The 21,480-nt window shown below is 72.0% G+C and overlaps 5 protein-coding genes across 5 annotated transcripts in view; 1 reads left to right on the plus strand and 4 right to left on the minus strand.

The window, feature by feature from the left end:
- Positions 1-210: 210 nt before the first annotated feature.
- Positions 211-5,128, minus strand: AURANDRAFT_71661 (hypothetical protein; the record flags this gene model as incomplete). The annotated part of the gene is made up of 2 exons (XM_009038794.1): positions 211-3,922; positions 4,122-5,128. 2 exons carry the CDS (start codon positions 5,126-5,128, stop codon positions 211-213), a joined length of 4,719 nt encoding a protein of 1,572 aa, XP_009037042.1.
- Positions 5,129-6,084: 956 nt separating this feature from the next.
- AURANDRAFT_71662 (expressed protein) lies at positions 6,085-6,934 on the minus strand (the record flags this gene model as incomplete). Its single annotated transcript, XM_009038793.1, has 2 exons — positions 6,085-6,546; positions 6,912-6,934. Coding segments are annotated over 2 exons (484 nt in total), but the record flags the coding sequence as incomplete, so codon positions are not given.
- Positions 6,935-7,064: 130 nt separating this feature from the next.
- On the plus strand, positions 7,065-8,801 carry AURANDRAFT_64284 (hypothetical protein; the record flags this gene model as incomplete). Its single annotated transcript, XM_009038745.1, has 2 exons — positions 7,065-8,537; positions 8,649-8,801. 2 exons carry the CDS (start codon positions 7,065-7,067, stop codon positions 8,799-8,801), a joined length of 1,626 nt encoding a protein of 541 aa, XP_009036993.1.
- Positions 8,802-16,100: 7,299 nt separating this feature from the next.
- On the minus strand, positions 16,101-19,631 carry OGT6 (putative O-linked GlcNAc transferase; the record flags this gene model as incomplete). Its single annotated transcript, XM_009038792.1, has 2 exons — positions 16,101-17,930; positions 18,006-19,631. The coding sequence occupies 2 exons, from the start codon at positions 19,629-19,631 to the stop codon at positions 16,101-16,103; spliced, it is 3,456 nt and encodes a 1,151-aa protein (XP_009037040.1).
- Positions 19,632-20,784: 1,153 nt separating this feature from the next.
- The window catches only part of AURANDRAFT_64286 (hypothetical protein), a gene marked incomplete at both ends in the record, with an annotated part of 5,127 nt that continues 4,431 nt past the window's right edge, over positions 20,785-21,480 (minus strand). Inside the window, one exon of the mRNA XM_009038791.1 lies at positions 20,785-21,334. Within this exon, the coding sequence (XP_009037039.1) occupies positions 20,785-21,334 (550 nt within the window). The remainder of the gene's footprint in view (positions 21,335-21,480) is intronic.

A 21,480-nucleotide genomic window follows, 5' to 3' on the forward strand; every position in this document is an offset into this window, starting at 1 on the left:
ACGGCGAGCGCGACAAGAACGTCGAGCTCGAGGCCCGGCTCAAGGAGGCGCGCGTCGCCGCGGCGCGGAGCCAGGTCGCGGCCCTCGACGACCTCCACGTCACCCTGCTCCGGCACATGACGGACGCGTCGGCGCAGCTCGACCTCCTCTCTGTCGACACGGACAAGTCCCGCCGCGCCGCGGGCTAGGCGCGGCGCCTTAATAAGCTTATTAGACGAGGAGGCGCGGCACGGGCGACGCGTCGCCTTCCTCGAGGATGACCTCGTCCTCGTCCACCGGCGCGCCCTCGGCGTCGCCGCCCTCGTCCGCCGGCGCGCCCTCGGCGTCGCCGCCCTCGTCCACCGGCGCGCCCTCGGCGTCGCCGTCCTCGGCCTTGTTCTCCTCGGCGCCGTCGCCGTCGATGCCGAGGCTCGCGGCGAGGTCGGCCTTCTCCGGCGCGACCTTGGGCTTGTTCCGGCTCTCCGTGACGGTGCAGATGGGGATGAAGCAGCCCACGGTCGTCTCGCGCGTGTCGCGGCGCTTCTTGGCCCACTTCTTCCGGCGCCGCGGCGCGTCGCCGCCCGGCGGCGGCGACCGCGGCGACCGCGGCGGCGACCGCGGCGATTCCGGCGACGGGGACCGGCCGCGGTCCGGCGAGCCCCCGTTCTCCGACGACGACGAGCGGCCGCGCGCGCGGCCGCCGCGGAGCTCCATGCCGCGGATGAGGTCGAGCCCCTCCTCGACCATCTGCATCTCGCGCGTGTTGAACTTCTCGAACTCCGAGAGGAGCGTCTGCGACTGGCGCCGCGCGTGGTGCTCCTTGTGCTGCGTCTGGCGCGCCATGTCCGCCTCGATGACCGCCTTGTCGTAGGGGTCCGCGAGCGCCGCGACGTGGCCCTCGAGCACCGCGCGGATGGGCCCCGGCGGCGGCCGGTCGCGGCACGCGGCCGCCATGGCCTTGAGGAAGTCGGCGCAGCGCCCAAAGTCCTTGGGGTTCGTGCAGAGCAGGTAGTAGAGCACGGACGACCGGTCCTCCTCGGCGACGGCGTAGTGGAGGCTCCGCGAGGCCTTGTTCGCGATGCACGTGTGCTCCTGGAGCCGCGTGAGGACGGAGAAGAAGACCTGGCGCTCCACCGTCGTCAGGAAGTGGACGACGAAGTCGATGGCCCCGCCGAAGGATTGGGCGAACTCGCGCCAGAACGTCGCGCGGTGGTCGCCCGAGTAGACGGACGTCGGGGACGCGTCGTCGACGACGTGGCACATGTGCTCCGCCAAATCGAAGAAGTCGTCGATGTCGCTCGGCGAGCGGTGCGGGTCCGTGAGGTACTGGCCCAGGGCCCAGGGGTGGAGCGTCGCCGCGAGCTCGCCCGCGGCGACGAGCTTCGCGTACTCGCGGGCCGCCTTCTCCGTCTTGCCGCCGCCGCCGTGGAGGTGGACGTTGCTGCAGTCCGCGGCGACCTCGGCCACGTACTTCAGCGCCGCGAGCCAGTCCTCGCCGCAGCCCGGCGTGCCGCCGGCCGCGACCGCGTCCTCCGGCGCGGGGCTCTTGCGCTTGGTGCCGCTGGACCGCGCGTAGCGGCGGAGCACGTGCTTGTTCCGGTTCCGCGCCTGGTGCTTCGCGTGCTCCTTGATGGCCCGCCCGCCGGCGACGGCGACGAGGGGCCCCGCGCCCGCGTAGCAGAGCGCCGCGTAGACGGTCCGCCAGTCCGCGTCCGGCTGGAAGACGATGACCGTGCCGCGGCCGCCGTCCTCGAGCAGACCGACGGACGCCGCCGCGAGGGCCAGCAGGTAGAACCAGGCCCAGTTCGCGAGCGAGTTCAGGCCGCTGGAGATGTGGGGCTGCTTCTCCGCCTCCTCGAGCGCGAAGCGCGCGAAGGCCACGAGGACGAAGCCGAGCTGCACGGGCGCCGGGTTCACGTTCGTCGCGCAGAGCGCGACGAGGAAGGCGACGAGCGCGCGCCGCGCGTGCCAGTTGTGGCAGGGGTGGTGGTACGGCGCGACGAGGTAGCCGACGAGCGCCTGCGTCTCCGAGTCGTGGACGCCCTTCTTCTCCCGGAGCGAGCGCCAGACGCGGACGTAGCCGAGCAGCGGGAGGCCGACGCCGACGACGGCGACGATGAACGCCGCGAAGCCGCGCTGCATCGTCCCGTCTTCGCCCATGCAGCGGACGTCGTGGTCCGCCTCGAGGAACGACTCGCCGAAGATCGTGTCGCAGGGGAGCAACCGCAGCGCCTTGAAGGTGATGACGGCGTGCTGGAGCGTCATGAACGACATCGCCTGCTGGCACGCGTGGTAGAACTCGCCGCCGAGCGCGCCGTCCTCGAAATCCAAATCCCCCGGCCGGCAGCCCCGCCAGAGGAACTTCCAGACCACGAGGCCGACGTAGCGCGCGAAGCCCCCGGCCGCGAGGAAGAGCTGGTAACTCAGCGAGTCCGCCGGCGACCAGTCGACCCAGCACGTCGGCGCCAAGACGTCGAGATCGAGGAGCAGGACGTTCAGGAACGTGCCGAAGGGGTGCATGCTGTCCGGCTTCGGGAACTTGCAGTGCAGGACGATCCCCGCCAACTGCAGGAAGTAGATGATGAGGTTGATCGACGGCACGGTCTCGAGGAACGAGTGCAGGACGAGGTAGCCGACGAAGAACGCGGCGCTCACGCCCGCCGCGAATACTTTCCGCATGTCCGGCTCGTCGGGGCACGCCTCGGGGTTGTAGTAGCCGAACTTGTAGTAGCCCGGGCTCGACACGCGCTCGCAGAGCGTGTTCCCGTAGCCCTCGGCGCATTCGTAGCCGACGTCGGCGCAGACGACGTCGCTCTCGATGACGCCGATCGTGCCCCAGATCATCGACGCCTCGAGGGGCCGGCAGTTTGCGGCATTGACCGCGCAGCGGCCCAGGCCCGGCCGGCACTCGGCCGTCCGCGTCGGGTCGTCGACGTGGGCCCAGTGGTTCGGCCTCGTCAGCGGCGCGTGGCCGTAGCCGAGGCACGACGCGCCGTCGGGGCAGGGCAGGCAGTCCACGCCCGGCAGGCCCCAGGTCGCGTGGCGCGACGATCCGCGCACGTAGCTCGCGTTCGCGACCGACGAGTAGTAGCCGAAGAGGCAGACGCACTCGTCGAGGGCCACGCCCGCGTCGAGCAGGGTCCAGGCGCGCGCGCTGTTCGCCGGGCAGGTCTTGCAGGCCGTCAGCCCGCGCTCGTCGGCGTAGGACGTCTCGCCGTAGCACGCGGAGCAGCCCTCGCCGTTCCCCGGGCTGTACGTCCCGACCGGGCACCGCGCGCACTCCGAGACGCCGTCGCCGTCCTCCGACAGCTCCGTGCCCGCGAGGCAGGCCGTGCAGTTGCCCCCGTCGAAGGCCCGGTGCGACTCGAGGCACGCGCAGTAGTCCAGGCTTTTGGCGCGCGGCTTCGACCACGTGCCGTTGGGGCAGCTCGCGCACCCGCGGCCGGCGTCGTACGTCCCCGCGGCGCAGCCCTCGCAGTATCCCGTCGCGCGGTCCAACACGTACCCCTTGGCGCAGGAGCAGCGGTCGTAGCCGTCGTAGGCGTCGTCGATGGTCACGTCGTGGCCCTCGACGGTGGACACGGCGGGGAAGCAGCGGCGCCCGGACGGCTCGTCGACGACCTTGCTCGACCGGTCCGCCTCGAGGAACACGGGCAGCGCGTCGTCGCCCATCCTCGGGTTCCCCGCGACGTAGAGGTTCTCCAGGTTGGCGTACTCGGACCAGACGGCGCCCTCGAGGTCGTTGTCCGAGAGGTCGAGCGTCGTGATCACCTCCGGGAGGTTCGCCGGCGCGGGCAGGCTGCCCGTGAGCGCGTTGCGCGCGAGCTTCGCGGTGCGCAACGTTTCCGCCGGCGGCTTGCTGTCGTAGGCGGCGTCGAGGTCGCCCGTTAACAGGTTGCCGCTCAGGTCGAAGACCATGAGGCGCGAGAAGCGGTGCATGCGCCTGCGTGGAAACCAACCACTGGTTTGGGTGGTCCTGACCAAACTTGAGAATTCTCTCGCTCGGTCACATCGAAGTCGATTCGGCTGATTTTTGGACGGATCGATCGCTCTCGTCGAGTGCTCGAAGCCCAGCCGAAGCGCTTGTGTCAAAACATTCGAATACGCTCACGTTGAAGTCGGGTCGAAGATTTGGTTTCCACACGGGCACGCGCCGCGCGGCGTCCCGGACGTCCAGCGCGATCGCGTTCTCGGCCAGCGACAGCACGAGGAGCTCGGGCATGACGACGGCGTCCGCCTCGGCCCAGGACTCGGGCAGCGTCGCCAGGCGGTTGCCCGCGAGGCTCAGCGTCTCGCAGGCGCTCATGTTGCGGCCGAAGTCGTCCGCGAAGGCGTCGACGTCGTTGTTCTCGAGGTTGAGCACCCGGAGCGCGCTCCCGAAGTTCGGCAGCGTGCCGTTGAAGCGCTGCGACTTGGCGAAGACGTACGTGAGCGCCGGCAGGGACGCGACGGCGTCGAGGGGCCCCGCCAACGCCCGCGTGGTCGTCGCGTTGTCGCTGCCCGCGGAGAGCATGAGCCGCTCGAGGGACGCCAGGTCGCGCCACGCGTCGGGCAGCGCGCCCGTGAAGTGGTTCCCGCTCAGGCGCAGGTTCGTCAGCCCGTCGCACCCGCCGAGCGCCGCGGGCAACGGGCCGACGAGGCCGCTGTACTGGACGCTCAGCGTCGTCAAAACGCACGGCGCGGGCCACGCGCTCGGCAGGCGCTCGCCGGCCAGGGACTCGGACGCCAGCCGGAGGAGGTCGAGGTTGGGCGCGTCGGCGAAGGCGTCGTCGGGCAGGCCGCCGACGATCTCGGCGGACCCGAGGTCCAGCGTCGTGAGGTTCCCCGCGAGGACCGGCTTGAGGCTCGTGAGGTTCGCGGACAGCCCGACGTTCTCCGCGAGGAGCAGCTCCTCGAGCGCGCCGAGGCCGCCGAGGGCCGGCAGCAGGCCGTCGAGGCCGTTCTCGACGAGGTCGAGCGCGACGACGCGGCCGCCGGCGCAGGTGACGCCGTGCCAGGCGCACTCGTCGGCCGCCGCCGTCGCCCAGCCGCTCGCGTTGGCCCAGCCGCTCCCGCCCGTCGCGTCGTAGAGTTCGAGGAGGGTCGCCCGCTGCTGGCTCGCGGCGGCGCCGGCCACGCAGAGCCCGAAGATCCACGTCGCGGGCTGCATGGTCCCCACCTGGGTGTTGGTGCCACTTTCCAAATGTGCAAAAATCCTCGGCAACGTTGCAGTTTTTGTATCATCAAAACGACCGGGGGCTTAGTCCCGGCGTCGACCGTCGTCGGCGGCGCGTCGCGCCGGCGGTCGACGGGCGCGCGTCGCGGCGACCCAGCGCAGCGCGCCATGGACACGTCGCCGGGCAAGGACGCCGGGGGCGGCGGCGTGCCGCTGTCGGCCATGCTCGACGCGAAGAACACGCGCATCCGCGCCGAGGCGGACATGAAGCTCCTCCAGAACCGGCTCGCGCACCTCACCGTCGCCGAGGAGCGCGCGCGGAAGAAGATCGCCGAGACGAAGGCGCGCACGCAGGAGATCGTGAGCCTCAAGAAGCGCAACGTCGACCACGCGGGCGCGAAGAGGGCGCAGGCGACGGAGCGCGAGGTCAGCGTCGCCGCGACGCGCAAGGCCGTCGCCCACAACCGCAAGTCCATGGCGCGCCACGTCGCCGCGTCCCGCGCCGAGGTCGAGGGCCAGCGCAAGCGCGAGGCCGAGTCCACGCGGAGCCGGCTCCGCGAGCTCGGCGGCGTCGCCGCCGCGAACGGCGACGACCTCAAGAGCCGGAACAAGCTGCGCAACGAGCAGGCGCGGCGCGAGCGCGACGAGGCGCGACGGAGGAAGGAGCAGGCGCGCCTCGAGCAGGAGCGCAAGCGCCAGGAGGAGTACGCGCGCAAGGTCGAGGAGGAGACGCGCCGCGCCGTCGAGGCCGAGAAGCTCATCCAGGACATGGCCGTCCAGGAGCAGGAGCTCATCGAGCGGCTCCGGTCCACGCAGGACATGCAGCGCGCGGCCTACGAGGAGCTCCAGGCGAGCCTCCAGCTGTGACGCGCGCGCCGGGGGCAGAAACGACGCGGGAGCCTAAGCATGTCTTAGAAGCAACGGGTTTCGGCTGCTGCCGAAGACAGACGCACCGTGGAGCTTCTTACGTGCTAGGGGCGAGGGAAAAGCGCGCGCGGCATTTTTTTTTTGCTTTTTTTCTCGCGGGCGCCCTAGTCCTCGTACTGGCTCGCGTCGTAGCAGCCCGGGAGGAAGACCTCGCACTTCTCGGCGATGGCGAGGACGATGTTGTTCCGGCCCGCGTTGACGCCCTTGGCCTGGAGCCAGTAGTAGAACATGTCGCAGTGCTCGACGCACGTCGTGTCCGCGGCCTTGAGCGAGAGGAACTTGCCGATGAGCTGGTAGGTCGTCGTGATCGACTCCTCGACCTTGTCCGTCGCCGCGAGGAGCTTGACGTTCGCCGGGCCGATGCCGGGGATCTGCTCGAGGTCGCCGGTGACCTGCTCCCGGAGCCAGTCCGCGAGCTTGTCCTCGTTGATCTTCGTCTTCTTCGCGGAGTAGCCGTCGGCGCTCATGGTTCCGATACGCGGGGCCTGCGCGGGGTGCGCGCGGTCGAGCCGGGGCGCGTTCGCGTCGCGGAGCGCGCGAGCGGCGGGCGGACCGCGCGCGTCACACAGACCGCGCGCGAGCCGCGGCGGGCCGCGGGGCGAGCGGCGACGCGGCGCGGGCGTCGCGGGTCGCCGCGCCCAGCGCCGCGTGCGTCGTGTCCCGGGATGCGACGATCGCCGCGGCAACGGCGCCAACGGCGGCGTTCTTGCCACAAGCGCTTTGAGGCGCGTTTGTGGGGTGTTTCGCCGTCGCAGCGTCGTCGCAGCGGTCCACGTCGCGTCGGGGTACGGCCAGAGGGCGTGGGCGAGGGTCAAGAAGTGCGCGCGAGTGCCCAGGCGCCGGGTAGTGCGGGGTATAAACGCGAGAAGAGTCGACGAACCGCGGAGGAACCGGCTTGATCAAGGGCAAACGAGGCAACCGTGCCCGTCGCCGGCCTGTGGCAACGGACGACGCGACGCGGTGAGGAGTCCGAATTGACGCGGTGAGGAGTCCGAATTGACGAATGGACGGCCTCGACGACATCAGCCAGGAGGAGATCGACGCCTTCGCGGCGTCGGGCCAGGACCTCGGGCCGGGCGAGGACTCCATCTTCGTCGCGGCCTTCGCCGAGGCCTTCGACCACGACCCCAACGTGGCCGCCTGCCGGCCCTGCAAGCCGGCGCCGCCGCTCATGTTCCGATCGCCGACGCTCGTCTACCTGCCCCAGAAGGCCGAGGCCGAGTTCGACGCGCTGGCGGGCGCGTACTCGGCGAACCTCGCGCCGAACCTCGCGCCGTCGGAGGGGCGCTGGCCGTCGGACGGCGCGGACGCGTCCGGCTACATCGCGTCGGCTTCGGACGTGCCGGCGCCGCCGGCGCCGGCCGAGGACGCGCCGACGCCGCCGGCGGACGCGCCGGACGGGCTCGCGCCGTCGATCGCCGCGCGCCTCGCGTCGTCGGACGCCGTCGAGGCCGCGCTCGTCAGCGTCTGCGGCTTCGTCGACCCCGTGGTCATGGCCCTGGCGTCGGGCCACGCGACGGAGGACGCGCTGCGGGCGGCGCTCGCGCGGGCGCTCGGCGCGGAGCAGGCGGCGCGCGTCGCCGACGCCATCGTCCGCGGCGACCGGCCCGAGGCGTCGTCGTCGTCGTCCGACGACGACGGCGACGGCGACGCGCCGATCCCGGACTGGGTCCGCGCGGCGGACCTCGACGACCAGCTCGTGCGGTTCGACGCCTGGGTCCGCGGCGACGGCGCCCTGCGCAGCGGCGACGACGGCCCCGCCGCGGACCTCGGCGCGCGGCTCGCGCTCGCCGTCCAGGAAGCGCATCCCTACGCGCTCGCGGAGGTCTACGGGAGCCGCGCGTGCGGCGTCGAGCTCTTCGACAGCGACGTCGACCTGCGGCTCCTCGACGCCGTGCCGCTCGCGGACGTCGCGCGCGCCATCGACGGCGCGGCCTGGAGCCGGAGCGTGGAGCACGTGCACGCGCGCGTGCCCGTCGTCAAGGGCGTCGACCGGCGCACGGGCCTCGCCTTCGACGTGTCGCGCGCCTGCGACGGCGACCGCGCCGCGGCGGACCGCGGCGACGCCGGCGACGGCACGGCGGCCATCGAGGCCTTCGCGGCGGCGCGCGCGGCCTACGCGCCCGTCTGCCGCTTCGCCAAGGTGCTCCTGCGCCAGAGCGGCCTCGACGACGTCTACGGCGGCGGGCTGGGGTCCTTCCGCTGCTGCGCGCTCGTCGCGAAGGCGCTCCCGAACAAGCCGCCGGGCGCGGCGCTCCTCGGCGTCCTCGACGCCTGGGCGTCGCCGCGGGCCTACGACGCGCCGCTGTCCTTCGGCGGGTCGGCCGTCGACCTCTCGTCGCTCGACGACCCGCGCGCGCTCGCGGCGTGCTTCGCGCGCGCGGCGGCGGCGATCCGGTCCGGCGGGTTGGCGGCGGCGCTCGACGTGCCGGGCCTCGCGCGCCGGAGGCGCAAGCACGACCGGCGGACGACCCCGGTGGGCAACCACGTCGACCGGCGATGCGCGAAGAAGCGGCGGACGAGTTAAGGATGCTTCGCGAGGGCGTCCTTCAGCCAGGCGACGTAGATTGCGCGCCCGCCGGCGTAGGCCTCGTGCCGCTTCTTCTGCGACGCCTGGCCGGGCCGGAGGTTCGTGCCGACGAAGTGGTGGAGCTCGTGGTCCTTGACGCGCACGACGCCCGTGTCGCCGTCGACGATCAAGCCGCCGAAGAACTGGTCGAAGTTCTCCTGCGTCGAGTAGTAGAACGCCGCCAGGGGGTCGCAGCGGACCGCGTACGCGTCGACCTTGGGGATCGACGCGAGCAAGCCCGGCATGGCCGCGAGCTCCGCGGCGACGTCGTCGAGGTCCGCGGAGCAAGCGTCGAGGCCCACGATGGCGAGGTCGTGCATCATCCCGACGACCTTCCGCGCGGCCCTGGGGTCGCAGGCGAAGTTGAACTCGGGCACGTTGTAGGGCGCCTGGTCGAGGTCGAAGTCGGGCTTCTTGTACTTGAGCTTGTTGCCGCCCATGGCGACGCACTCGCCGAAGTGATAGTCCAGGGTCTCCTTGTCGAGGCCCTCGAGGGCGGCGGCGACGTTGGTGAGGGGCCCGAGGAAGAGCCCGTCGGGGCGATCGAGGCGCGCGAGCGCGTCCGCGACGGTCGACGCGCTCGGCGCCGCCCGCGGCAAGTCCGCGGCCCACGCGACCATTTTTTCGCGCGCCGTCGCGAGCCACGGCGCGACCTCGACGCTCGGCGCGGGCAGGCCGGCGACGACCTCGACGTCGTCGCGGCCCAGGGCCTTGAGCAGGCCCGCGACGCGCGCCGCGCCGACGGCCGGCGTCTCGCAGGCGCCGCTCGTCGTCGTGACCAACTTCAAATGCTCGTCGGACGCCAGCGCGCCGATGGCGAGCAGGTCGTCGAAGCCCGCATCCGTGTCGATCCACAGCGGCGCCGTGCGTTTGAAGGTCGAGACAACGGGCGGGGTTGGCGCTTGATAGGACGAGAAATGTGGATGCGCTTGATAGAAGTCTGCCATGGCTGCCAGCGAAAAGCGCATGCACAGACGACTAGCAACCGGACGTGGAGGCTGAGCTTTGGCAAAAACTCACACGAGCTCCATCGGACGCCTCATCGGCTGCCACACTTGTGGACAAGCGAAGCTGCCTTGGCCACGGGTTTGGTTGACAGTTGGGCCCACCTGAGGCAGATCGCGCACGTCGCGGCTCACCCTAGCCGCCATGGGGGTTTAAAAAATCTTCAGTGTCCAGTACTCTGGAGGAGCTCGGCTTCGGTTTTCCTGGGAGTACGATTTAAATCCTAATGCTCCTGCGGTGCGCCTATACCGCCAATGGTCGCGCAAGTACGCGCCGCTTTAATCCCTTCCCGACGTCGGCGGCGTTTTTTTTTGCCCCGGCCAAAATCGGCACGGCTCACGGCCCGCAGCCCAGCTCACCGGTGCATCTGTCGGCCTGGGCGGCGCTCCAGCGCAGCGCAGGCGTGCCCGTGGGCCTCCGCGAGGGTTGCGCACTTGTGTGTGACCTATGGACGGTCTCTAGCACTTACTAATCGACGGACCAAGTTGCAGTGAAATGTATCGCTCGGCTGAAACGTCGTCTTTTGATGGAGACGATGTGGTTGGTCGGCGGAGCGGGGCTGCGTCTGGGGTCTGGGGCGCCCGAAGGTACTATGCCCGCGCGGCTGCCGGCCGGAATCGGGGCGACGAGAGAGGGGTTCGCTTGGCATAGTACCTTCGAGCACCCAGAACCTCGCCGCGGGGACCGCCTCGCGCGCGCGGAGAGAGAGGGGAAAATGATCTCGGCTTCTGCGTGCTCCCGAGACGAGCGGGCTGAAGATTTGGGATGCTCGACCCCGAATTGCCATTGCGAAGTGTGCTCAGTTTCTCTCCCCCTGGCCTGGAACATGCCAAACCCAGCATCAGAGATCGTGCGACCATCATCGACGACGTCCAACCCTTTTTCGAAAGTAAACTTCTAGGTTCAATAAGTTAATGTTGCGTTCCGGCCGACGATTGGTAAGTGTCTAGCCAGCTCCATAGCTCCCGAAATCACTCTCGCGCGCGTCTACGGCGTGCGCCCAAAAGTGGCGAAATCCGCGGTCCCGCCATGCGGCGGCGCATCGGCGAGCCTTCGGACTCTTTTTCAACCAGATGCTCTTCATGATGGTGCGAGTCGATGGTGTGACGCGTTCCTGGTGTCGCGTCGAAAATTCGACGACTCGCGAATGTCCGCCGGGCGCCGAAACGCTTCGACCGAAAACGCGAGCCGCGGTGCGCCTGTGGGCGCTGGTGGCGGACTGGCTGTCGTCGAAGGCGTAGACCACATGTGACGAGCGGGCGAAGGCGTCGGAGTCGCCCCGGGTTGCGAAATCGGCGTGCGAGAGGTTGATCTGGTCTGCAATGCCGGTTCAATGTGGGTTCAACAATTAAATCCAGCCCGAGAAAAACCAACCCCGGGCGACCCCGGGCCTCTCCTAAGTGTCGTAGATTAAAGCATGGGACTCGGTTGTGGCCTGCCGAACGCTCCTAATGGTCCTCTAATGGTGGTTCAAATTAAACCCCCATGATGGTTTTGTCTACGTCGCGGCGCAGGTCGGACTCCGCCCCGGCGCGTAGGCCTATTCCAATCCCTAACCAGACTCGTATCGACCAGCGACGCAAGCTGTCCGGACGAGTGGCGGCGTGCAAAACCTCCGGCCAAATGCCTTGACCGGGGGTTTCTGCAGAGTCTTTTGCAAATGGCAGTTCATACGATGGTCGAGTGCCTGTTCAGGCCTAGTCATCCGTAAAACGCACACAAAAACACACTCCCATCGTCTGCAAACGAACGCGTATCGCTCCGACACACGCCTGCTGAAAAAAACCATGGCCGACGTCCTCATGTCCGAGGCCGAGGTCGAAGAACTCATCGAGCGCACGCGGCACGCCCTCGACGCCGTCGGCGACCTCGACGACGACGCCGTCGCGTCCATCCTCGACCTCGAGGACGCCCAGGCCATCGCGGCGGCGAGCGTCGGCAGCCTCGCGCCCCTCGCGGCGGCCGCGGACGCGTGGCTCGACCTCGGCGGCGCGGGCAAGGCGCTCTGGCCCGCGGCGCCGGCCGCGGCGCTCCGCCGGGCCTTCGCGGGCGTCGTCGTCGCCGTGCACCGGTCCCTGGGCGAGGGCGGCCGCCTCGACGACGGCTGCGAGGCCGCGGCGTGCTACGCGGCGCTCTCGACCGTCGCCGAGGCGCCGTCGGCCGTCGCCTACGCGTCGTGCTGGCGGTCCGTCGCGCGGCTCCTCGAGCGCGGCGGCGCGCCGCGGCTCTGGGACGCCGTCGCGCGCTGCTGGCGCGGCGACCGCTTCGCCGTGGCGCTGAGCGAGCTCGGCGAGTCGTCGCCGGAACTCGTGACGCGCCTCGGCGCGTGCGCGGTCGCGAAATTGCCCGCGTCCGAGGACCTCGTCGCGGCCCTGGGCGCGGCGAACCTGTGGGTCGTCGAGGCGCTCGTGCCGCCGCTCGTCGGCGCCGGCGCCGCCGCGGCGAACCGGGCCCGCGCGGCGCTGGCGAAGACGCGACTGACGGACGCCGCGCGGCTCGGCCTCTGCGAGCGGCTCTGCGTCGTCGGCGCGGGCGCGGCGACGGCGGCGCGGGCGCGCGTCTGCGAGACGGTCTGCGAGACCCTGGCGACGCCCGCCGTCGCGGACGAGCTGACGGCGTTCCTCGCGGAGAAATTGGCGGTCTGCGACAAGCCGGGGCGCCGCGCGATGGCCGCGGACGTCGCCGGCGCGCTGCTCGCGCGGCGCCTGAGCGAGTCGGCGCCGCCACCGGACGCCCACCCCGGGCGCGCGAGCCTCGGCGACGCGATGCGCGCGGCGCTCACCGCGGACGAGGACGGCGCGGATCCCACGGCCGCCGCGGCGCTCAAGCGGCTGCTCCTGGGCCGCGCGGGCGACAAGGCGCCGGGCACGCGCGCGCGCGCCCTCGCGGCCCTCGCGGCCCTGCCGGCGGAGGCCTGGGCCGACGGCGACCTCGCGGCGCGCGCCGCCGCGCTCTCGGTCGACCGGCTGCGCCGCGACGACCGCGCCTTGGTGCGGGCCAAGGCCGTGCACTGCCTCGCGGCGGCCGTCGCGGGCCTCGGCGACGACGAAGGCGCCTGGGCGAGCATCGTCGACGCGGCCGTGCTGGCGGCGAACGACGAGGCCATCTCCGTCAAGGTCGCCGCGGTCGGCGCGATCGGCGGCTGGCTCGAGGGCCGGCCGGGCGACGGCGCGCTGCGCCGGGCCTGGCCCGCGCACTGCCTGCCGCTCATCCACGAGGCGCTGGACGTCATGCCGTCGCTCGCGAACCGCGTCGCGGACCAGCTCGAGGCCTTGGTCCTCGCGCCGCTCGGCGGGAACGGCGCCGCCGCGGACGCGGCCTGGGCGCTCCTCGGCGCCTGCGCCGGTTCCCCGGAGCTCCGCGCGTGCCTCCGCGCGACGCTCGGCCACCTGGCGCCGCGGCGGAAGCGGCCGCTCCTATGCGACCGCGCGGGCGCCGCGCTCGTCGGCGCGGTCGAGACCGCGGCGGCGGCGGGCGACTGCGACGGCGCCGTGCCGGCGCTGCGGTTCCTCGAGGACGTGCTCCGGAGCTCCGAGGAGGACCAGGTCGAGGCGCTCGAGGCCGCGTGCCTCGCCGTCGCCGAGGACGCGACGGCCGCGGACGCCGCGCGCGCGGCCGCGCTCCGCGCGCTCGGCGCGTCGGGCGCCGCGCCGCCGGCGGACCGCGTGCGCCAGCTCAGCTTCGCGGGCGTCGAGACGGCCGCGGCCGCCGTCGCGTGCGCGGCCGAGGCCGGCGCCTTCGACGGGCGGAGCTGGGCCGCCGAGGCCTGCGAGTCGACGGCGCCCGCGGCGCTCGCGGTCATCGCGGCGCTCGCGGCCCACGGCTGCCTCCCGGAGGACGACGCGTCGGTGGACGCCTGCGCGGACGTCGCCTACGGCGCGGCGCGCTCCGACTCGGCGAGCTTGCGGAATCTGGGAGTGGCAGCTTTGGGCGCTCTGGCGCGGTGCTCCGCGGCCGTCGCGCGCGACGTCGTGCCCGCGCTCGCCGCGACGCTCGACGACGATTACGCGTCGCCGGCGGCCAAGGTCGCGTGCCTCGCGTGCCTCGGGGACCTCTGCGTCGCGCGGACGTCGCTCGTGGAACCGCGGGCGCGGTCGCTCTGCCTGCGCCTCGGCGACGCGGACGCGGACGTGCGGCGCCACGCCGTCGTCGTCATCGCGCGCCTGCTGGGCCGCGACTACCTCAAGTGGCGGCCCGAGCTCGTCGTGCGCTTCTTCTCGTGCCTCGCGGACGCGGCGCCCGCGAACCGCGCGTTGGCGAGGCACGCGCTCGTCGACGTGCTCCTGCCCAAGACGCCGACGCTCTTCGTGAACCACGTCGTCGCCTGCCTGCGGCTCTACACGGGCGACCGCGGCGACGCGGAGACGGCCGACCTGCCGCGCCACTTCGGCGGGACGGCAAACGCGGCGCGGCGCCGCGCGGTCTACCGCGCGCTCCTATCGGCGACGCCCGACGAGGGCAAGGTCCAGGTGTCGGCGAAGCTCGCGCGGGAGGTCCTCGCGCCCGCGGCGGACGTGCCGAGCCTCGGGCCCCAGCTCCGGGACCCGGAATCGCCCGCGTACAACGCCGTCGCCGACGCGTTGCACCTCCTCGGCGGCGACCTCGAGGTCCTCGCGCCCTCGCGCAAGGCCGCCGACGACGACGGCGCCGACGACGACGCGCCCGACGCCGCGGCGACGACGCGGTCCAAGACGTTGGCCGCCGCGCGCGGCAAGCTCCTCGGCCACATGTCGAAGCTCCACCTCCTCGAGCAGGTGCTCCCCATCCTCATCGCCCTCAAGCACACGCTCGACAAGCTCAAGTCCCCCCTCGCCGCGCCCCTCGTCGCCACGCTCAAGCGCGTGCTCGCGACGCACGGGCCCGACGTCGAGAAGGTCCTCGCGACGGACCCGCACCTCGCGCGCGAGCTCAAGTACGACCTCAAGCGGTCCAAGGCGCCGAAGCAGGCCGCCGGCGCCGAGCCCGCCGCCGCCCCCCGCAGCCCCCTCGCGGAAGCGAACTAAGCCAAGCCTGCACAGCGGTCGTGGCGCGGGGCGGCGCGCGGCGCGGGACAGCCGGCGGCCGGGACGACACATCATGTCGAGTCGACCCCCGGCGCATGACTCGAGCCGGCTTTTGAGCCCTTGCTTATGTGGCAGCTCTGAGTTGCTGATTGCGTCGCCGTTCACAGCTCCGTCGCGGCACATGCACATGCGTCGACCGATGCGCCGCGCCCTCGCGTGCCTCGTCGCGCTGCGCATCGCCGGCGCCGCGCGACCGACGACGCGGCGCGGCGCGCTGCGGTCCCTCGCCGGCGCCGCCGGCCTCGCGCCGGCCGTCGCCGGCGCCGCGTCGCTCACGCCCATCGCGCCGCCGGTGACGCGACCCGAGGCCGGCCGCTTCTTCGCCGAGGCGATCCTGCCGCCCGTGCCCTTCGCGCGCGCGACGTACCGCTACGACCTCGGCCGCGGCGCCTACGCGTTCGAGCAGCTCCTAAGGTTTAGCAACGTGTCGGCGACGGTGCGCATGACCGTGCAGCGGCTCAAGTCCGGCGGTCTGTGGGTCAACGCGCCCGTCGCGCCGACGGGCGAGTGCCTGAGCCTCCTCGCGGACCTCGACGCGCCCGTCGAGCACCTCGTGCTGCCCGTGACGGCGCTCGAGCACAAGGCCTTCTTCGGGCCCTTCGCGCGCAAGTTCCCGCGGGCGTCGACCTGGGTCGCGCCGGGCCAGTACGGCCCCTTTGGGTCCCTGGGCTTCGACCCGGCGACGTCGACGCTGCCGTTCCGCGTCGACGGCGTGCTGCCGCGGTCGAAGCGGGACCCGCAGCCGCCCTGGGCCGGCGAGATCGACACGCGGACCTTCTACGTGGACCTGCCGGGCAACGCGGGGCCCGTCGCCGAGAGCGCCTTCTTCCACGGGGCGACGAAGACGCTCTTCGTCACCGACGCCGTGAGCTGGATCCCCAAGCAGCCGACGGCGCCGGACATCTTCCGCACGAGTTTCCCCGACAGTTCCGTCGACGACCCGGACTTCTGGCCCCAGTCCGTGCTCCAGGCCGTGTTCCTGTCGCTGCGGAAGGAGGGGAGCGCGTGGCCGGGCTACGACCGCATCACGGACCGAGTGGTCCGCGCGCCGATCCTGGCGGCGTTCGCGGCGGCGTCCCGCGGCCGCGACGATTTTCGAGAGTTTTCGGCTGGGAAAACGATGAAGAATCGTTACCGTCATGCTTGGTAGGTTCGCGGATATCCGCGCGCCGGACGAGACCGCGGCCTGGGTCGACGACTTCACCAAGTCCTGGGCCTTCGACCGGGTGGTGACGGCCCACTTCGCGTCGCCCTTCGCCGCGTCGCCGCGGGACGTGAAGCGGGCGTTCGGGCGGAACCCGAACGGGCTGGACGCGCGCGACTGGGCGCAGCTCGACGACCTCAACAGCGTCATCGTCAAGAACGACCTCGGGGCGCCCGTGAGGGGCGACTACCACTAACCTTAGCCGAAGGGCGCGTACTCGCCGGGGAGCCGCGGCGGCGGCCGCGTCGCGAAGACGGGCTGGTGCATGCGCGGGCTCCAGACGTGGTCCGTCTGGTTCAGGGCCGCGGGCGGGTAGAGGGCGAAGCCCGCGTTGGGCGTCTGGAGGTAGTGCGCCGGCGGCGTCGGGAGGCGCTGGGGCGGCACGGCGTTGCCCTGGTGGAGGAAGTAGGTCGGCTGGCGCAGCTGGGCGCCGTAGGCCGGGAACGGCGGCGGGAACAGCGGCGCGGGCGGGAAGAGGACGCCGGCGACGTGGGGCCCCACGGGGCCCAGGGCCGCGAGGCCCGGCGGCTGGATGGGCTGCGGCGGCCGCTGGGGCGGCTGCGGCGCCGCGCGCGCCGGGCAGCCCGGCGGCGGCGGAAGGGGCCCGAGCGCCGCGGGCGCGTACGCGGTCCGGTCGAAGCCGTCGGCGCCGACGTCGTCGACGTCGATGTCCGCCGGCGGCGCGCCGGCCTCGTGCGTCGCCCACATGGCGCCGTAGCCCCGCTCCACGTTCCGCACCCAGCGCAGCGTGTCCCAGAGCGGCGCGCGACTCGGCCCCGCGCGGCACGCCTCCGCGCGGCGCCGCACCGCCGCGTAGCGCTCCTTGTCCGTGGCCAGCGCCACGGCGAGCTCCTCGTAGCCGCCGAGGTCCGGCGCCACGAGGTCGGCGAGCCCCGCGGCGCCGAGGAGCGACGCCGCGACGCGCGTCGCCATCTTTCCCCCGAGGCACGTGACCATGGGGCACCCGCCCCAGAGGATGTCGCAGCCCGTCGTGTGCGCGTTGCACTGGGGCGTGTCGAGGAACAGGTCCGCCAGCACGCCCCGCTTGATGTGCTCGTCCTTGGCGCTGACGGCCGTGAAGTGGATCCGATCGTCCGAGACGCCGCGCTTCCGCGCCTCCGCGCGGATGTTCGCCTCGCCCGTCGGCGGGAACCGCAGCAGCCACAGGATGGACCCGTCCACGCGCGTCAGGATGCGGCACCACACGTCCAGGATGCCCGGGTCGATCTTGTAGATCTGGTTGAAGTTGCAGAAGACGAACGACGCGCGCTCCGGGACGCCGTAGTCCGCGCGCTTCGGCAGCGCGGCGGCGTCGAAGATGTAGGACGCGGACTGGGCGTGGTCGTTGACGAAGTAGGAGTGGGGCACGCGGCAGACCTTCTCGGAGTAGTGGCGCGCGTGGTCCCGCGGCAGTACGACGGCGTCGGCGACGACGTACTGCACGTAGTCCGCGCCCAGGGTCCCGCAGAAGCCCATGTAGGACACCTGGATCGGCGCCGGCCGCAGGGCGAAGATCTCGTTGCGCGCGCCCTTCGTGTAGCCGTTTAAATTGACGAGGACGTCGATGGCCCGCGCGCGGATCGCCAGCGCGCAGTCGCGCGGCGACGCGGTGGACAAATCCACAAAGCGCTCGACCTCGGCCTCGATCTTCCGCCGCCAGGGGCTCCCGTCGTGGCCGCTGAGGGCGAAGCAGGTCACGTGGAACTTGGACCTGTCGTGCATGCCGAAGACGGACTGCATGAGGTGGGCCAGCGGGTGGTTGCCGAGGTCCGACGAGCAGTAGCCCAGACGGAGCCGACCGTCGCCGGGCGCGGGCGCGTCGCCGTAGCGCGCGCCGTCGGGCGTCTCCCGCAATAGTCGCAACGCGTCCTCGGGCCGCAGGCGGTCGCAGAGCGGCTCCGGCAGCCCCAGGACCGCCGCTTGCAGCGCCGCGCGGTCCGCGTAGCGCTCCGCGATCGCTCGCATGTCGGAGATGGACACGGGATACACCAGCGTGTGGAAGGGCTGCACGGACGGCACGTTGCCGGCCTCCGGCGGGTAGACCTTGCCCCCGAAGCGCCGGTGGCCGGGCTTGAGCGGCGCCGCCGGGTCCACATCCACGACGGCCGGCTTCGCCGCCGCGAGCTGGTCGCGGACGATCCGCGTCAGCCGCTCGAAGTCCGCGGCGCGCGTGCTCCAGTCGCAGACGAACACCAAGGAATGGGCCAGATTGGAGAAGGCGTCGCTGAAGTCGGGCTTGAGCTCCAGGGCCCTCCGGTAGCACGCGACGGCCTCCGCGTGGCGGCCGCCGTCCTTGTACGCGGCCGCCAGGTTCGAGCACGCGTCCGCGAAGTCGGGCCGCAGCTTCAGCGCCTCGCCGTAGCAGCGGATGGCGTCGTCCAGGCGGCCCAGGTCCTTGTAGGCGTTGCCCATGTTGCTGTAGGCGTCCGCGAACTGCGGGTCGACCGCGATGGCCTCGCGGTAGTGCGCCAGCGCGTCGTCGACCGTGCCCCGCTCCTTGAGCACGAGCCCCAGGTTCGAGTGGGCCGCGGCGAAGCGCGGCGCCAGCCCCACGGCCGTCGCGTAGCACTGGATCGCCTCGTTGACGAGGCCCTTGTCCTTCATCGCGTTGCCGAGGTTGTTGTGCGCGTGCGCGTGGTCCGGGCGCAGCAGCAGCGCGCGCCGGTAGCACGCGATGGCCTCCTCTAAATCGCCGTGCTCCCGCAGGGCGTTGCCCAGGTTGTTGCAGGCGTCCGGGAAGTTGGGCTCGATGTCCAGCGCGACTCTGAAGATCCGGATGGCCCGCTCGAGGTCGCCCTTCTCGAAGTAGCACGACGCCAAATTGCCGTGGGCGACGGCGAAGCCCGGGTTGAGCTCGATGGCCCGCGCGTACTCGGCGATGGCCGCGTCGACCTTGCCCTGCTCCTTGAGCACGTTGCCCAGGTTCGAGTGCGCGTCGAAGGCCGACGGCTTCCGGCGGATCGCCTCCCGGTAGTACGCGGCCGCGTCGTCCAAGCGGCCCCGCTCCTTGTAGATGGCCGCGAGGGCGCACCAGGCGGCGGCGAGGTTCGGCGCGCAGGCCAGCGCCTCCGCGTAGCAGTGCTCGGCGACGTCGCGGCGGCCCGCGGCGCGGTGGAGGTGGCCTAAATGGCACCGCGTCTCCGCGAGACTCGGATCGACGAGGAGCGCGGCCTCGTAGGTCTCGAGCGCCTCCCGCGTCTCGCCGAGGTGGAGGTGCGCCGATGCCAAATTGTTGTAGGCGTCCGTGAACCGCGGCTTGAGCGCGATGGCCTTGAGGTAGAGCCGCTTCGCGCCGCGGGGATCGCCGAGCTCCTTGAGCGCGTTCGCTAGATTGGAATAGGACTCGGCGACGCCCGGCGCGCGCTTGATGCACCGCAGCGTGTGGCGCGCGCAGTCCTCCCAGCGGCCCAGCTGGAAGTGGACCGCGCCCAGCAGGAGGAGGCTGTCGATCGCGTCGTCGTCCGCGCAGCCGGCCGCCTGGCAGCACGCCAAGGCGCCCGCGAAGTCGCGGCGGTTGTATTTCTCGCGCGCGAGCGCGAGCGTCGCGGACCGCTCGTCGCTCCCGGGCGTGCTGTTCTCCTTGCCGGGCCGCAGCGGGCTCTCGGAGGCGGCGGGCGACGCGCCGGGTGGTTTGTGTGCGGGACCGGCGGCCGGCGTCCGGTGGCCGGGCGGCGGCGCGTCTTCGGCGCGCGTGGCGGCCGCCGGCGTGGCGGCGCTCGGCGAGGCCATGCCGGTCAACCCCGAAGGAACAGGAATCGGCTTTAGGATGCCTGGACCATAGCCCGGGAGGGCGTCTCCATCGGCCTCCAAAGGCAAGATCTTGTGGCAGTCTTCTTGGCGAGCGGCGGGTCGCGACGACATGTGGGCGCCGGCAGGACTCAGCGATGTTGATTGGGAGCTGATACGAGACTACGCAGATACCGGGGACTATTGGCAGCTGATGCACAACTACGCCAAAACCGGGGACACAGCTCGCCTACGACGTGCGCTAGAAGAGGGTGCAGACCCGAACCGCATAGTGCCATCAGTTAGCAACTACTCCGCACTGCACATGGCGGCGATGAACTCGCACCCCGAGGCTGTCATCGCTCTCCTGGAAGCTGGCGCGAATGTCGACATTCGGAACGGTCATAACGGCGGCACCCCTCTGGCGTTGGCAGTCCTTCACGTTGCTCCGGACAGAATCCTGGCGTTAGGCGATCAGGCACTCGACCGGCGCAAATGCGCGACGTTCGACGCTCTCATCGCAGGCGGTGCCGACGTGGACGCAGCGGGTGGCGTTCTCGCAATTCAAAGGATTATTGAAAGCGCGTGTATATACTCGCGACCTATCATTCTCGCGCTTTTCCGCGCAGGAGCCACGGTGGCCGTCACAGAACTCAATCGCCCGGACGAAGATTCGTTGTTTATCCCGATTGGATACTCGCAGTATGTGTTGTCCGCCTGGGACCTAGTGGACGCCATCAAGAAGGCCGGCGCTTTCGACGAGTACGCGCGTCGGCAGCTGAACGTCCACATCTCCATGCTCACCAAATGCTTCGGAGCCGCGCTTCCCGTCGATGCGTGGTCGCACGTCGCTGGATTCTACGCCCCTCGCGGCGGCTACTAGCTAACTCGAGTTTGATCGGTACCGTGGTTACGCCGCCCCTCGGCGCGGGGACGCGTCGGCCGGCCGCGGCTCCCGTGGCGTGGGAGTCGCGGCGGCCGCTGCGTCCGCGCGGTCGGCGGTCCGGCGGGCCTCGGCGGCCGTTTTGGTCGCGCGCCGTGTCCTCCGGGGCGGCAAAGCGCCCCGGGCTCGCGGCGCCCGAGAGTTTCGGGGGCGGGGGATGGTGCGGCGGCGGCGCGCGACTGGCGGTCTATGCGCGGCCGGCGGCGGCGGTCGCTACGAGTCGCCGGAGACGAGGGAGCCGAGCGCGGCCTCGAGGCCGAGCGCGTCGTCGTCGCCTTCCCCGTCGTCGCCGTCGTCGGCCGGCTGCGCTCCAAACCCGGCGCCGAAGGCCGCGGCCGGCTTGCCGAAGCCGAAGGGCCCGGCGCCGCCCCAGCCGGCGCCGTCGGCGTCGCCGGCGTCGTCGGCCCGGAAGGCGCCGGGCACGAACTCGGGCGCGCCGAGGCCCAGGCCGCCGCCGCCGCCGAGGTCGAGGTCGCCGGGCGCGCCGCGCGCCAAACCCCGGCCGCGCGCGGGACTGTCGTCGAGCGCGGAGAGCGCGTCCGCGAGCTCGGACTGGCGGCTCATCTCCATGGCCATGCGCAGCGAGTCGTCGACGGAGTGGGACGGCGTCGCCGCGCCCCAGCCGCCGCCGGCGCCGAGGCCGTCGACGAGGCCCGCGACGGACGGCAGGTTCGACGCGGAGCCGGAGTTCGACGCGCCGCCGAGGCCCCCCGGCGCCGGCGGCGGCGACCCGTAGCCGCCGCGGCTCCCCGGCGGCGGCGGGCTCCGCGACCGGCCGTCGCGGAAGCCCGGCGCGGCCGCGGCCGCGGCCGCGCCGCCGGGCGCGGCCGACGGCGCGGCCGCGCCGCCGCCGAGGACGCCCGCGTAGCCCGACGACGACGACGACCCCTGGGGCGCCGCGCCGGGCCG

Source organism: Aureococcus anophagefferens, assembly GCF_000186865.1.
Source record: "Aureococcus anophagefferens unplaced genomic scaffold AURANscaffold_9, whole genome shotgun sequence".
Classification (NCBI taxonomy): domain Eukaryota; class Pelagophyceae; order Pelagomonadales; family Pelagomonadaceae; genus Aureococcus; species Aureococcus anophagefferens.